This window comes from Limanda limanda, chromosome 3, assembly GCF_963576545.1.
Source record: "Limanda limanda chromosome 3, fLimLim1.1, whole genome shotgun sequence".
Lineage (NCBI taxonomy): Eukaryota > Metazoa > Chordata > Actinopteri > Pleuronectiformes > Pleuronectidae > Limanda > Limanda limanda.
Window position 1 is genome coordinate 32,021,088 of NC_083638.1, and position 15,470 is coordinate 32,036,557.

The 15,470-nt window shown below is 39.9% G+C and overlaps 1 protein-coding gene across 1 annotated transcript in view; it reads left to right on the forward strand.

Annotated features, from left to right (window-relative positions):
• The window catches only part of cemip (cell migration inducing hyaluronidase 1), an 82,950-nt gene extending 77,191 nt beyond the window's left edge, over positions 1 to 5,759 (forward strand). Inside the window, exons 23-28 of the mRNA XM_061068128.1 lie at positions 1,820 to 2,005; positions 2,525 to 2,729; positions 4,158 to 4,244; positions 4,851 to 5,008; positions 5,144 to 5,244; positions 5,572 to 5,759. Coding sequence (XP_060924111.1) covers positions 1,820 to 2,005; positions 2,525 to 2,729; positions 4,158 to 4,244; positions 4,851 to 5,008; positions 5,144 to 5,244; positions 5,572 to 5,699 — 865 coding nt within the window. The 3' untranslated portion in view covers positions 5,700 to 5,759. The remainder of the gene's footprint in view (positions 1 to 1,819; positions 2,006 to 2,524; positions 2,730 to 4,157; positions 4,245 to 4,850; positions 5,009 to 5,143; positions 5,245 to 5,571) is intronic.
• The last annotated feature ends 9,711 nt before the right edge of the window (positions 5,760 to 15,470 follow it).

Sequence of the window (15,470 nt, forward strand, 5' to 3'; positions counted from 1 at the left end):
GGACGAATCAGGATCGAAGATCACTCCCAAGTTCCTGACTGTGTCATTGGAAGCAAGGGCAATGTCATCTAGCGCAGCTATATCATTAGATAATGTATCTCTAAGGTGTTTAGGGCCGAGTATTATAACCTCTGTTTTATCTGAGTTTAATAAGAGAAAATTGCGGGTCATCCAGGTTTTTATGTCCTTGAGACATGCTCGAAGTTTAGTTAATTGATTACTTTGATCAGGTTTTATTGACAAATATAACTGGGTGTCATCCGCATAACAGTGAAAATTTACCGAGTGTGTCCTGATAATGTTTCCTAGTGGAAGCATATATAATGAGAATAAAATTGGGCCGAGCACAGACCCCTGTGGGACACCATGGTTAACTTTGGTGCGCACCGATGACTCATCATTGATTTGAACGAATTGGGAGCGATCAGCAAAATAAGATTTAAACCAGTTTAAGGCCGTTCCTTTAATGTTAATTAACTGTTTTAGTCTCTCTAATAAAATTTGATGGTCAATTGTGTCGAATGCTGCACTGAGATCTAACAGAACGAGGACAGACACAAGTCCCTGATCTGAAGCTATTAGAAGGTCATTAGTGACTTTTGCCAGGGCTGTCTCTGTGCTATGATTGGTTCTAAACCCAGACTGAAAGTCTTCATATATATTATTTTCCTGGAGAAACTCACACAGCTGATTGGCTACAACTTTTTCTAAGATTTTAGATAGGAAGGGGAGATTAGATATTGGCCTGTAATTTGCTAAAACCTCTGGGTCTAGGGTGGGTTTTTTGAGTAGGGGTTTGATTACAGCTATTTTAAAAGACTGTGGTACATAACCTGATGATAATGACAGATTGATTGTGTTAAGTAACGAATTATCTATTAGGGGCAGAATTTCTTTAAGTAATTTAGTTGGAATCGGATCTAAAATACAGGTTGTTGGTTTAGAACCTGAGACTATTTTGGTAAACTGATCACGGGTGATCAGAGAGAAGCTGTCTAAATAATGGGAAGGATTCTCAGCCGTTTCTGAGATCTCTATTGTTGGGAGGGTATTAGTGCCAATTGAGGGCAGGAGATGATTGATTTTATTTCTAATAGTTAGAATTTTATCATTAAAAAAGGTCATAAAGATATTGCAATTTAGGGATCGAGGAATACTGGGTTCGGTGGAGGTGTGACTCTCTGTCAGCCTGGCTACAGTGCTGAAGAGAAACCTGGGGTTGTTTTTATTCTCTTCTATTAGTTTTGAATAATAGGCAGCTCTTGCTTTGTGGAGAGCCTTTTTATATTCTGTAACACTACTCTTCCAGTCTAGGAGATTTTCAACACTGTTGCTGGAGCGCCACTTCCTTTCTATTTGAGACTTTCTCTTCCAATTGAAGTACACACACATATCCATACACTTAATGCCTAACTCCAACTCTAAGAAACCCTGAACTGACCGTAATTCTAATTTGAACCATTAGGCCAAGTCTTCACCCTCAAACACCCTTTTGAAGATGAGTCAGAAAATTAAGTTAAGTTAAACAATTAAAGTCTACAACCAACGGAGTGATTACAATTTGTTTGCGCTAGATCAATGGTGACATTTATTTTTGTCCCGCCAACAATCTATTGTTCTTCTATAAATCACAAACATCAGTTGTTTACTATTGATCAAATGATCAACTCATTTGTCCAACTCTTTTTCCAAGTCACAAGATATTTTACTTGATGAGATGAAGGGAGGAATACTCATGTGTGATGTTACTTTTGGATCTGAGGACAGGTTTTATTGTGAAATTAATCATTATTTTTGTGACTCTTTTGTTGTGTGTCAGAAATGATTGGATCAATGTTGGCCTCTGCTACCCACGAAGCACCAACTTCACCATCATCTCCGATATCCACAACCGCCTGACCAAACAGACCCGCAAGACTGGCGTCTTTGTGAGGACGACGCAGAGAGAGAAGATCAACCATTCCCACCTGATCAGAGGATACTACTACTGGGAGGAAGACACAGGGTGAGACACACAACACAACAACATACCAACTTCTGAAAGAAGTCTTGACTACTATAATACATGAGGATTCAGTAGTTATTCCCACATCGCGTTTGATGAGATCTGGTCTACAACAGGTCAAGAAACTAAAGTTAATCGACCAGAAAGGGTCTTAACAAAACCAACAGTTTATACCAGTAATCTAAATGACTTTATTTGAAGGTCAAACGGAAAGTGGACACACTTGATTACTGCTTCAGTGCAGTACGTACAGTTATAGGAGGAAGGAAGTGGGTCAGTAAGCTATGATGGATATTTACAACTCAACAAATTATGTATTTCTATACAAAATAAAATGTCTGGTCCTCTGACTTCTCAGGGGCTTAGCTCCCCTTTTTAAATGACTTTATGTGCTTATATTTCCAGTCACCATATATGTTAGCCAAGATAAATGTGAGTTTCAACATGTCACTGTATTTTCTATGATTGCCAGTTATCAGAGGCAATGTACGATTCATAAATTTACTATGTGGATTGCAGCCTGCTGTTCCTGAAGGTAAAGGCCCATAACGACAGGGAGCAGTTTGCCTTCTGCTCCATCAAGGGTTGTGAGAGGGTGAAGATCACAGCCATCATCCCTAAAGGCAGTCCGCCCAGCAACTGCATGGCCCAGGCCTACCCCAGACACGCTGAGATGCCCGTTGTGGATGTACCTATGCCCAGAAAGATACCTAACGCCAGGCTGGTGAGACACAGTGGAGGAGGATTTGTGTGTGTATTATATTCTAAAACAGAGGTATCCCAAATAAAACATTTTGGGAGCAAAAAAAGGAGAAAAAAATGAACTAATTTTAAACACTTACTGCTGTGTAAGACGATTCATCGCTATTCAATTTATCTCAGCAGAATATATAAATACATACAAATAATAACTTTGAAGGTGATCATTAAAGTCTTAAATTATGCTCTAAAACAAACAGAGAAGACATAACCAGAGAGAGTAGATCTGTGTGTTACATTTTAATCTTTCCCCCAAGGTGGGGAATACTTTTGTGTGGGCATATTGTACGGTTTTTCCATTATTTTGTCATTTGATACATACTGTCTGTGTTAATTAACTAATTATTCAAAATTAACATTGAATACTTGGATTGATTGTTTCCTAGATGCATAATACATATATTTTTTTTTTCTTTCTTTCTGTTTATTTAATTTGGCACAGCATGTTTACATACTTTAACTCGGATTCTGGGATATTTATGCACATACCCTGTTTTTAAGAAATGCATTCCACTGTGATTAATGGTCTATTGGCTGTATCTTTATTTTAATACGTAATATTCCGCTTGGTTCTATGCAGTTGCTGAATCTCCTGCGGCCTTAATTTCCTCAAAGCAATCATTACAAATATAATCTTATTCTTTCTTTTAAAGTCATTTTTATTGAATTTCACAATTTACACACACAAACCAAGAAGAACACCATTCCCACCCCACAGCGCACATCCTCTCCCCCTGCCGTCCCTCAGTTGGCCACACCAGCTCCCCTTGCTACCACATGGTATGCACATGTCTGAAGTGAACACACAATTTACAACCATTGTTATTCAAGGCACTTAGTGACGTGAAATTAATTAAGAGGTCAAACCGAAGCCGCAGGTGTGTGTCAAGGGTCAGGGTATAATAACGTCATTATTAACTCCTGTACTTGTGTGGAAGGTTTGTCAAAGAATATCAGAAAAGATCTCCACACTTTCACAAGTGTCCTTTCGGAACCCCTTGGTGTGTACCGGATATTTTCAAGCTTCGGGTTAAACAGCACTTCCTTTATCCAGTGGGGGACTGAGGGCGAGGCATCATTCTTTCACCTCAAAAGTATCAGATGACGAGCCAAGAGGGTAGTGAAAGCAACGACCCTTTGACCCCCCTCAGGGAACCGCCATCTCCTCAGGAATAATTCAGAATAGCAACATATGGGGGTCTGGATCAATTTGAACCGTTAATACTATAGAAAGACCTTTTCAGTGACTTACATCAGGGAACAAATATAATCTTATTCTAAGCTGTGATTATCTCGTATCATTTGTTTAGCTCTATAATTGCAGAGAGTGAGAACTAACTTAAAAAATTCTCTCTGTATGTTAATTGTTGCTCTTTGTCTATTTCTTTTTCAGCACTCACCAGAGCACTTCTTAGAGGTCAAACTGGAGTCTTACAACACTCGCTTCTTCCACATCAAGGAAGACTTTGCCTTTACTGAGGTATGTTTTGTCTAATGCAGTCCCACGGTGGGTGTTGACCACTGGTTATGGTTACTGAACAGCTATTGGTTTGATTGATTCATGCGTGGATAACTGCATAAATTGTAAACTTGCTTAAGTAAACAAACCAAGTACAGTTAGACAAACTGATAAAAGTGTGCAAGTAGTAACGGACTTAAAAAAAGAAAATAAAGGGATCTGTCAGATGACACTATCTTCGTCTTTGACTTGATCTCAACTAGCTCTCACCTAAAAACTGTTTTACTGGTTGATATGTTGTTTTTTCGCAGGAGTAATTTACTACACAATCAGTCCATTTTGATAAAGGACTTATAAATTACATATGATCTGTGTGATTCAATGGCAGTTCAATTAAATTAAATTTTATTTGTATAGCGCCAAATCAAAATATACACTATCTCAAGGCACTTTACATTGAAGGTCGGGACTTTAACATTGTTTGTAGAGAAACCCAACAGTTCCGATAAAGAGCAGCAGTTTGGCGACTGTGGAGAGGAAAAGCTCAGTTCTGCTGAGTTTCTGATTTTACTTACGTGTGCAGTGCTGTCAGAGCTGTAGTGTGACTTTCTGACTCTGTTTTCCCAGGTGAATGGTAGGAAGTTGTACCAAGCAGAGGATGGGGTGCAGGTGACAGTAATTGATGGGCATGATGGGAAGGTAGTGGAGAGCAAAGGCTTCAGGAACTCAATCCTGCAGGGCATCCCGGCACAAATAGACAACTACATCAATGGCTTGAGAGATGGGTAAGTAACTGCTGTCAAGCGACACTAAATGTAATTTCACATGACTTTCATCACACAGTATACAGTATACACGTGGAGCTCAAATGAGACAAGCAGCTACTGTCAGCTACACATGAAGATGTGCTTTCTCTCTAGCTCCATCGTTCTCATGACGTCTAAGGGCCGTCTGATTATCAGAGGATCCTGGACTAAAGTTCTGGAGAGACTTGGAGCAGACAAAAGCATCAAATTGAAAGGTAGGCACCTACATCTGTAGCAAAGGCTTCTGAGATCAATATGATCAAGTGGAGCATATAGGTTGTCTTTTCAGTCAGTTCATCAGGAGAGTTGTATCTACTTGAGTTGGTTCCTTAACAAAATGCGTAAAATGTACATTTTAAAACCATAGGTCAAGCTACAATATTTTAGCAGTAACCAGCCTGTATGATGTATATTTTGCAACATTATTGAGTGCACCCCCCCAACACACACACATATGATACCCCTGTGCTGTTTAGAGGTTAATGTGCTCAGATTTGTTCTCTTACTCTTCTCGTCTTTAATGTTATGTTGCCTCCCTGCAGATAAGTTGGCATTTGTGGGGTTCAAGGGCTCCTTCCACCCTGACTGGGTCAATCTGGAGGTGAACGCTGACCGTGCAAAGATCCATCAGGTCCTGCCTGTCCCTGTGGTGCACAAGATGAAACTATGAGGGGCCTGACAAGAGAGCCGAGAGACTATGTAGGCCCCAAATACTGATACACATATCCCCCAAAACATACACATGCACCAACACACTTACAAACACATGCACACTGCCAGCACGGAAGAATCAGCTGCTCCAAGCTATTGGTCCAGGATCAAGTGGTGTATTTTCTTTAGGTTTGGCGGCTAGCACTGCCCATGATGAACTGTATCCACATAAGACACCCACCATCAGTAGAGCGCTTCAAAGTGACAACATACCCCGCGGTAGCCATATTGGAAGTCTTCAGCTCTGTAGCAATAATGGCTCAGAACAACCAATGGGGTTTGAAGAATCATGGTTGTTGCTTTACAGACATTATATGATTTGAGTGACCTGGTTCCATTTCTGAAAGGACACTGTCACTACCATTACAATGTTTACATAATGTTAGCTTGCCAACTAAATTAACCATTGGATTTGTGAGGCTAACTAACTGTATGATACATTGCAAAGCAGCTGCATATCTTGGTCTTTCATTATGTGCATTACGCTTGGCCATCCCACTCCAGCCAAGCGTGATGCACAAGCTCCATCCACTTCGAGGGGATATAAAAAGGCCCTCCTGATTGGTTAGATGTAATAAGGTTTTAGGATATGTTGTCCAACCAGTAGCAAACTCTGTTACAGATGAAAGCAGAGGCTCTAACAATCATATGCAAATATTTTGTATTAACAGTAAACATATCAGCTGGGATTGGCTCCAGTTCCCCCGCGACACTCAAAGGATATAGCATATGGATAATGGATGGGATGGAGAAAACATTGTGAGGAAAACCTCATACAACCCACAAAGTTACGGTCAACTGATCTGCAAAATATTCAGTTACAGTGGTTTTAGTTGGAAAGCTTTCCTATATACATGTTTGGAAACCAAAGATTATGTATCAAGTTATTTTGTTACCTAAAGGGGAAGATCATGGTCATGGATGGATTATTGAAGGAGTAAATCAGGCAGAGATGCACAAGGGGTCACAGATCTCAAGAGCCAGAGCCTCTGAATCAAGTGGGAGTTACTTACTGTATATTACAACAATATTTCTTGTTGGAAATTCAAGCAAACAACCACAAAATGCAAGGCATTACAATAGTACTACAACTATAAAAACGTATTTGTTGTGTGTATGAATATTGTGGTTGGCCTGCAAAATGATACTGAAATGCAAAGCTAAAACAAAAGGACTACAAATGGCTTGTTTGTATGTTTTTCAGTCTGGGTGGAGGAGGAGGAGGCTTTTTGCATGGTTTTAAAATACCCAAGGGTTGTATTGTCTTTCAGTGGTCAGGGTAAAGATCTTCACTAAAAGCTCTTTGCTAAAGATGTTCCTTCTTTACATTACAAGAAAAGCAGTTGGATAAAAAACACCTTAAAGCGGTTTCAGTCCGTTCTGGTCATTTGACAGCAGCCACACCAGTGTAAACAAACAAAATTGAACTATTATCCCTCTCTGATTGTTTATTTCATTACTTCCTGGATTTTAACAGAGGAAGTCAACATATATTGCTAATACAAAGACTTATGTATGATTGTACTTCATAGAAGACTGGGTTGGCCGGTTTACTCTGTCACAATTACCTGAATCATTCATAGTATCTCGATAGTAACTACCGACCAATTGTTTAGTGGACCTCCACAATGTCAACCATAGTTGCTCGGCAATTTATGATGCAAATGCAAAGCTAAATGAATATGAGGGAGCAAATATCAGTGGAGCCAGCTGATCAAACACATGTATACCGGACATGCGTCAGTGAGCATCCCTCTCCTGCAGGTCTGTGACATGTGACACATGTACAAGTTGAGTAGTTTTACCCTTTTGGCTTTCTGTTTAATAAAAGAAAAGAGAAGAATCCAAACATTCCTTGCTTTGGATCCAGACCAGTGGTTGTTGACGTGTTCCGTTTCATTCCAAGCTCTCGCTCACTTGATATTGTGATGTTTACTTTTTTCAGTGATTGTGATCCATTTGTCTGTGTTTTTAGAGTAAACCAGCAAGAGGCCCGTTATAATATAACAATGAAAAAAAAGATGAAATTATCTAATGAATGTTAAATCAGGGAGTTTAAAATGTGCAATTTCCCCTTTCAAAGCGACAAGTAAATCTTTGTTCCAATCTGGCATGAAAAAAGTTCCCCCGCCCATTGCCGAAATAGCTGGTCTTTTTTCGGAGGTCGTTGCAGTAATTTTGTGTTTTGTATGTTTCGTGTGTTTTTAAAATCCACAGATTCCTAAGAGATATATTTTATACTTATTTATTGTACAGACACAGTTGATCCAAATTTACAAGGGACATATTTTAAGTTGTAATGTTATTACTGTCCTGTATGTATACTATATGTAAGAAATAGAGCTCCATTTAAAAAAATTGATCCCAGACACTCATAGCATACATGCATATGACTCATATGGTATAGTGGTTTGTTTTAACTGTACATCAAATGGATGTGTTGTATATGTGGCTTGGGCTTGTAAAGTGATGAATTTCTTTGATGACTTTTGTACAGAAATAAATGATGATGAAGAGTTTGTCTGAATGTCACTGTGTCCCTACTGTTACAAACAAAGCACAAACAATCATTGTCTCTTCGAGATAATACAATTTACACATTCATCTATATTACCAGAAAATAAAATATTTACATTAACCTCAGAAGTGATTTAAACGTCCCCTCTAGATTGTCTTGTCTCCCACCTTTTGGACATCTTAATGCAGTTGCCATCAGAAATATTCAGCCCCCCAAAGATTTTAAGGATTTATCAATTACAGTTTTCTCAAAGAGCAAGATTCTGCTTCGGATTACTTCTTTATGAGTTGAGTGATACATAAAATCAACACAGAAAATGCATGATGTAGTATTTGTGTGTAACAGTATATTTTGTTAAGATAGCCATGTCACAATTATTCAACCCCTATATAATATTGTTGTTTTTAAAACTGTCTGACAGTTGTTATGGCCTAAAGTGGAGTTGAACCATAATTAAGCCTTTGGGAACTCTATAATGATCCTTCATTTGCTTCAGCTGTGATGCATATATAAACCCCACCCATGAAGGTATTCAAGGTGAGTTGCAATCATGGGAAAGACAAAGGAGCTTCCACAAAAGCTGAGAGAGGAAATGATTTCATCACACCTGAAGGGCCTTGGGTATAAGAAGATTTCCCCAAAAATTATATTCCAAGAGACACCATTGGGAGCATTATAAGGAAGTTTAAAACGTATGGAGCAGCTTCAAACCTGCCTGGCCGTGGAAGAAAGCCCAACATTTCATCAAGGGTCCTCAGCAACTTAGTCAGAACAACTCAGATAAACCCCTGTGTGACTGCAAGACACCTACAGGATGACCTGATGAAGGCTGGTACAAGTGCTTCAGTGGCAACTATAAGACGTGCACTGAATAAACAAGGACTCCATGGCCGGACTCCAGGACGCACTCAGCTCTTGACCACAAGGAACATCAAAAGTCGTCTAGAATATGCCAGGAGGAATTTGGATAAGACTACTGAGTTTTGGGTGACAGTTCTATGGACTGATGAAACCAAACTGGAAGTGTTTGGACGTATGGACCAGCGTTTTGTCTGGCATGCGAAAGGCCAGGCTTATGAAAATAAGAATACCATCCCCAAGGTCAAGCCTGATGGTGGGTCATTGATGATGTTGGGCTGTTTTTCTGCAGGAGGAACTGGCAATCCTGATCGTGTACCTGGATTCCCAGAAATACCAGGCCATTTTAAGGAGGAATGTGATGCCTTCTGTTGACAAATATAACCTTGGTGATCATTGGACTTTCCAGAAAGACAATGATCCAAAGCCCACCTCCAAGTCCAGCAAAGCTTAGTTGAGAAAAAGATCCTGGAACATCCTGGAGTGGCATTCACAGTCACCAGATTTAAATCTGATTCTTTCGTGGGATTTAAAGAAGGCAGTTGCAGCACGGAAGCCATCAAACATCACTGAGCTAGAGGCTTTTGCACATGAAAAAATGAAAAAAGATTCCAATCGAGAGGTGTAAGAAGCTTGTCCGCACTTACCGAAAACGTTTGTTAGAAGTTATAAAAGCTAAAGGATGCGCCACAAAGTACTGAAGCTGGGGGTTGAATAATACTGCACATGCACGTGTTAAAAGAGTTACATTTTTCATTTGAACTTCAAAGTCAAGTCAACTTCTGTTGTCAAAATAACTCAAATATGTATCAATAAATATCTTTTATTGTTTAATGAGGTTTTTTGTCATTTATGGAAATTATCTGTCATCCACATCACTAGAATGTCTTTTGAGGTGAGGGGGTTGAATATTTCTAATTGCAACTGTATATATATAGCCCATCTCTACTATAATCAAGCACCTAAAGCTGTTGACAGTACAAGTCCCATGCTGTCATGGATCATTCATATTCATGTCGATGGCAATTTTGGGATCAGTATCTTACCCTAGACATGCAGACTGAAGGAGCTGGAAATCGAACTATGACCCTTTGAGTTTGTGCATGACCTTCTCTACCTTCTGATCCACAACTGCCAGAATACATCAACTCTACCACTCCCACAATAAGAGCTGGTTGCACATGCCTGGCAGACAAAAAAAAAAGGAAATTCTTCATATATTAAGGTTTGAGCAATACACATGTCTTTCATCATATGTTAGTCATAAAAATTTTGTTTTAAAGGAAGAAGATATGTTTGTAAATAGTTAAAGAAATAGGATCTTAAAATCTGCATCGTGATTATTAAAAGCAGCTTTTCGGTTCTTCAGTGTTTGTTCAGTTCTTCTCCAAAGTCATACACAGAGTTGTATCAGAGCAGATACGTTTAAATAATTCATTATATATATTAAGACCTAAAGGGCCGGAGGCTACGGAGGGAGAAAGTTTAAGACGAAAACTAAACTCTATTGTAGAATCTAGCCATTGCTTCAGTAGTTACTGTGATAGTTAAGCGTAAAGCGTAAAGTAGTACATTTTCTTCTTTCTTCAGAGTTAGAGATAAAGTGTAAAATATGACCTGCTCTAACAGTAAAAATAGAGTTTCTTCTTCATCTCCACAAAAAAACGTGTTTATAAGTCTCTAAATATTCACTTCATATTTGAGGTAGGCCTTGCCCTTGAGACAAAAATGATTAACTGCAGAGGAGAGTTTTATCACATCAGTACTTCTGAGAAGAAAGTTACTGTAGAACATTTGTTGTGCCCGTTCTGAAACTGCTTTGTCACTCCCAAGGACGAGTAGAGACACAACAGACTCCAGTCCAGATCAACCTCATTTGAATTCATCAATGGGTGAGTACCGCAAAAAAATCAAAACCAACTCCATCCAAGCTGACTAACCTGAACCATCAAATGAAATGCAATACAGTGATATTACCTGGGTACCCAATGTGAGCAGGGGTACAGATATTATTGTCTCAGGACTTGCTTTCAGTAGATATTTACAACGATCATACTGATCCAATCTGAACTAAATGATCCTTCATTCTGCAGAGCCCAATCGGCCAGGACGACACAGAGGCCTCGGAAGTCTCAATGAAGAGGTAAGGCAGGAATCTTGTTTAAGTAGGCTTGAAGAACCTCTTGTCCTTTTAGCAGGCACAAGCTACAGCTCAAGACACAAGGAGAAAGTACACATGATAGGTGAACATCACCACCCTGAGGCAGCGAGGGAGAACAACCAAAACAAGTACCCAATCAAATAACTCTGGGTAAGTTATTAATGGGTCAGGCAGAGGGATGGAGCTGGAACAGGCAGAGGAAGAACTGTGACTACCATGAAGACTGTTTAATAAATGAGAAGAGAACATTTCTGTTTCAGATTTTCAGTTACTGAATGAGTGGCCTGGAGCACATTTTAACTCTTCTTATTAATGTGAGGCACCAAGCAACATCCATGGTTGATGCACTACAGGGACTTGTAGTCGTTATTCTTTAATTCGAGGACCGTATAATTATTTGAGGATAAAATAAAAAATGTTTTCCGTCTCTCTGCTACCATGCGAACAATCTAAGTCACCTCATACCTTGATGTGAGCATCCTCCCCCCCCTCCCTGAATAAACTGTAGTGTACACTGTCCACACTGTGTGTTAGTGCACTGAGAGTTATTTACAATGTTATATCTCTGATGATGATCCCACATAACTTGAGACTGTACATCCGAAGAAGTTGTCTGTTGAATATTCAGCATTCCCCTTAAATGAAAATGCCTCAGAGCCAAAGTGACATCTGGTTTATTCATATGAAAATGTAGTTTTGGTTTTACTTAGTGGAATAAATACACAGACCAATGCACAGCTGCCCTCTGCTGGTCAAACCTCAAATCAAAGCACCTTGTGTTAAACGTGTCACTTATTCTGGGTTCCCCCTCTGTCATGGCTTCAGGTACAGCAGGACCGGCCCTGGCAATGTTGGCCCCCTAGGCGAGATTTCAAATTGGCGCCCCCCAACATACACACGCAAACTATCATGCATCCACAATAACTTTTGGACTGTATACAGATGCACACAGTGGCAGACAAAATTGTATGCTATAAAAAAACAATAAAAATATATAACAAAAATATAAAGAGTCTGAAATCAGCTGTACTGATAGCATATCATGTCATGTCGACAAAAATAAACATTAACGATGTCCACAATCCGGGTGATTCTTACCTCTATATTGTTCTTTCTTCTCCTCCTCTACTTTGTGGTGCTTTCTGAATTGTGCACCTGATAATTTAATCTTTTTTTGATTCATCTTTGACTCTAACAGCAGTCTGTCACCGCAGCGTGTCTGTTCACACAGGGAGCCCATCCAGGAGGAGGGTTTAGATGCTGGCGAAACATTGAAGGAAGGCGAATAAGGAAATTGAGACCATTTCATAGTTTAATACAAACATTCTTTAGGGGTCCAAGCTAATTCAATACTGCACTTAAAAACTGTAACTGGCTATACAGCTGACAATGATGCACCTATATACAATACACTGTTACACAAGTACAGTTCTTTTTTTTAAATCCATTCTCACATTTCGTAATTCATACTTGGCCTCCAGAAAGTTGGTACATGTGCACAAGTGATAGGAATCCGAAGTTGTTTTTCAAGACATAGCACCTCTACACTTTGACAAGTGCATGTTTTATTAAAATTATTTCAGATAATTGAATGTCTACTGATGCATGTTGAAATGATTTAATTCTTTGCTTTGGGTTTTTAAGCTATATTATGATTAAGGTGTAAACAGAAAAGTTTGAGAAGGAAATTTTCTGTAGCCACCCCCCACCCCCCACAGGAGATTATGTGCTTATGTGTGTGTTTGTGGCCGCTGCGCTTCCCGGTTCTTCCCGGCATTACGCTGCCGGTGCGAACATGGGCGAGGAAATGAGGCGGACCGCTTTTCAAAGTATAATGAAATGTTTCTAGAATATCAAAATAGTTGACGGGTAATTTTTTGTTGGTCGACGTATCAATTAATTTATTAAAAGCTCATTTTCCCCTGCTACTTAGTCTATAGGCTTTTTATATTGTGTTTTATTTACATTGTATATATTGGTTTATTTTTTTCATGCACTAGTTGCTGGTTGTACATCAAATTGCCCTTGAAGGATAATAAAGATTTTCTTTTATGGACAGCTTTAGTTAATCACAAGCTGCACAAACCAAGCAAGAGCAGCAGAGGAACCCAGCAGCCAGCAGGGTTGCTCTGCTGCGCACGCAATTCCTGCGCAATGCGCTTCTGCGCAGTAGGTTTCTGCGCAGGATGTGCGCGCGCAGTTGTTTTTATTTTTTAATTTTTTAATTTATTTTTATTTAATTTTTTTTAAATATATTTAATTTGAAATGGTTATGGTTCATTTTTGTTTTGAAATGTAAATATTATTAGACATTATGCAATGAATAGGTGGTTAAAGTCCTGCCAACAAGACAGCCTGCCAAACTTGCCCATGAGTTCGGACCGCATTTCTCCGCGCTGGTTCAGGGGTAAATGTTGCTGGTCTTCACAGGTGACTGACCTACGTAAGGATGTAGCCGCCCCCACCCCCACCCCCACCCCCCTCAGGAGATTATGTGCTTGTGTGTGTGTGTGTGGCCGCGGCGCTTACCGGTTCTTCTCGGCATTACGCTGCCGGTGCGAACATGGGCAGGAAATGAGGCGGACCGCTTTTCGCTGCGCTTCTACCTCCGTTGCGTCCCGGGGTTAGAGGATGATGGTGTGACGTTAATATATTGTTTTACATTGCTTGTGTAACGTCATGATAATTCAGTCTGTTGTGCCGCCCTCTCGGCATTTTTCACCCTAGGCAACCGCCTATGTGGCCTGTACCAGGAGCCGCCCCTGAGGTACAGATGCAACTAATAGCAACAGGAAATTTAGATATTAGAGCTGAAATTCAATTCAGTTCAATTCTATATTGGTATTTGTACAGCACTTAAGTACTTTAAATTATAGAGAAACCCAACAGTTCCCACAGCAAGCAAGCACTTTGCGACTGTGGAGAGAAAAAACTCTCATACACTGGAAAAACCTGGAAGAGGACATAGGCAGCCATCTGCCTCGACCAGTTGGCATGAGACAAATTGGGGAGGGAGGATAGGTGGGTGGAAAAGAGGGAAGAGAGGAGAGAGACCAGGAACAGATGTGTAGCCATCACGTTAAACTCCATCAGAATATATATAATGGAAATATAAAAATATATTTTTAGATGTTATGATGTATTAAATGTTAGCAGCGCCATACAATAATGATAATAATAGCTATTTTTGTTCCTGCAGCTCTAGAGTCAAAGACACCTTCTCTATGAGAGAGAGGGAGGGAGTGGGAAAGAGAGAGAAAGAGAGGGAAGAGAGAGAAAGAGAGGGAAAGAGAAAGAGAGAGATAGAGGGAGGGGGAAGAGAGTGGGAGAGAAAAAGAGAGAGAGGGAGGGGGAGAGATAGTCAGCGAGGGAGGGGAAGTAGGAGAGAGGGAGGGAGGGGGTGGGATAGAGAGAGAGGGAGACAGTGTCCATATTCATGTCTTCTCATTTCATGTTATTCCCTTATATGTACAGGCTCTCCATGTCTGCTGCACAGGAGTCTGTGAGGTCAATGAATCAATACAATTTTATTTGTGTAGTCCATATTCACCGATTACAATTTGTCTCATAGGGCCTAACTAGGTGGGACATCTTCTGCCCTTAACCCTCAAGAGAAAAGAAAAAAACACTGAAAAGCGTTCTAACAGGTGGGTCTAACACTGCTGCTGGGTGATCAGGTCCGAGTCCAGTGTCACAAAATCCATTTGCAAGCACTGACTATATGCAGTCCAAAAAAGCTGAGTGTCTTTCACACACTGTCACTTGCATGATGCAGATGTTTAGGTTTATCACATGCTGTTTGATAAGCCAGTCAGTCAACTAGGAATACAAATTCTTTGGGATGTGGTTGTGTTATGTTGAAATAAGAAAAACAGCAGCTGTTGAAAACAGACTTTTATCTAAAAGGTTTCCCTTTAGGGTAACTGAGCCCCCTGGACCAAACAGTGAATGTCAGACAGGACAGCAGATACTAATGACCACAAAGAGCATCATCATTATTAAATTTGTCTGTATTATTCAATTATATTAGTGTGCTACTGCCAGGTAAATATATGATTAAGTCAGGGAGGTGAAGACCATTGATTTTTCAGTGACAACATGTCAGCTGTTACAGTAAAGTCACAGTCTGCACTACACAGTTGTCACAGTGGAATTAGAGATGACACGTCATACTTCAGCAATGACACATAGCT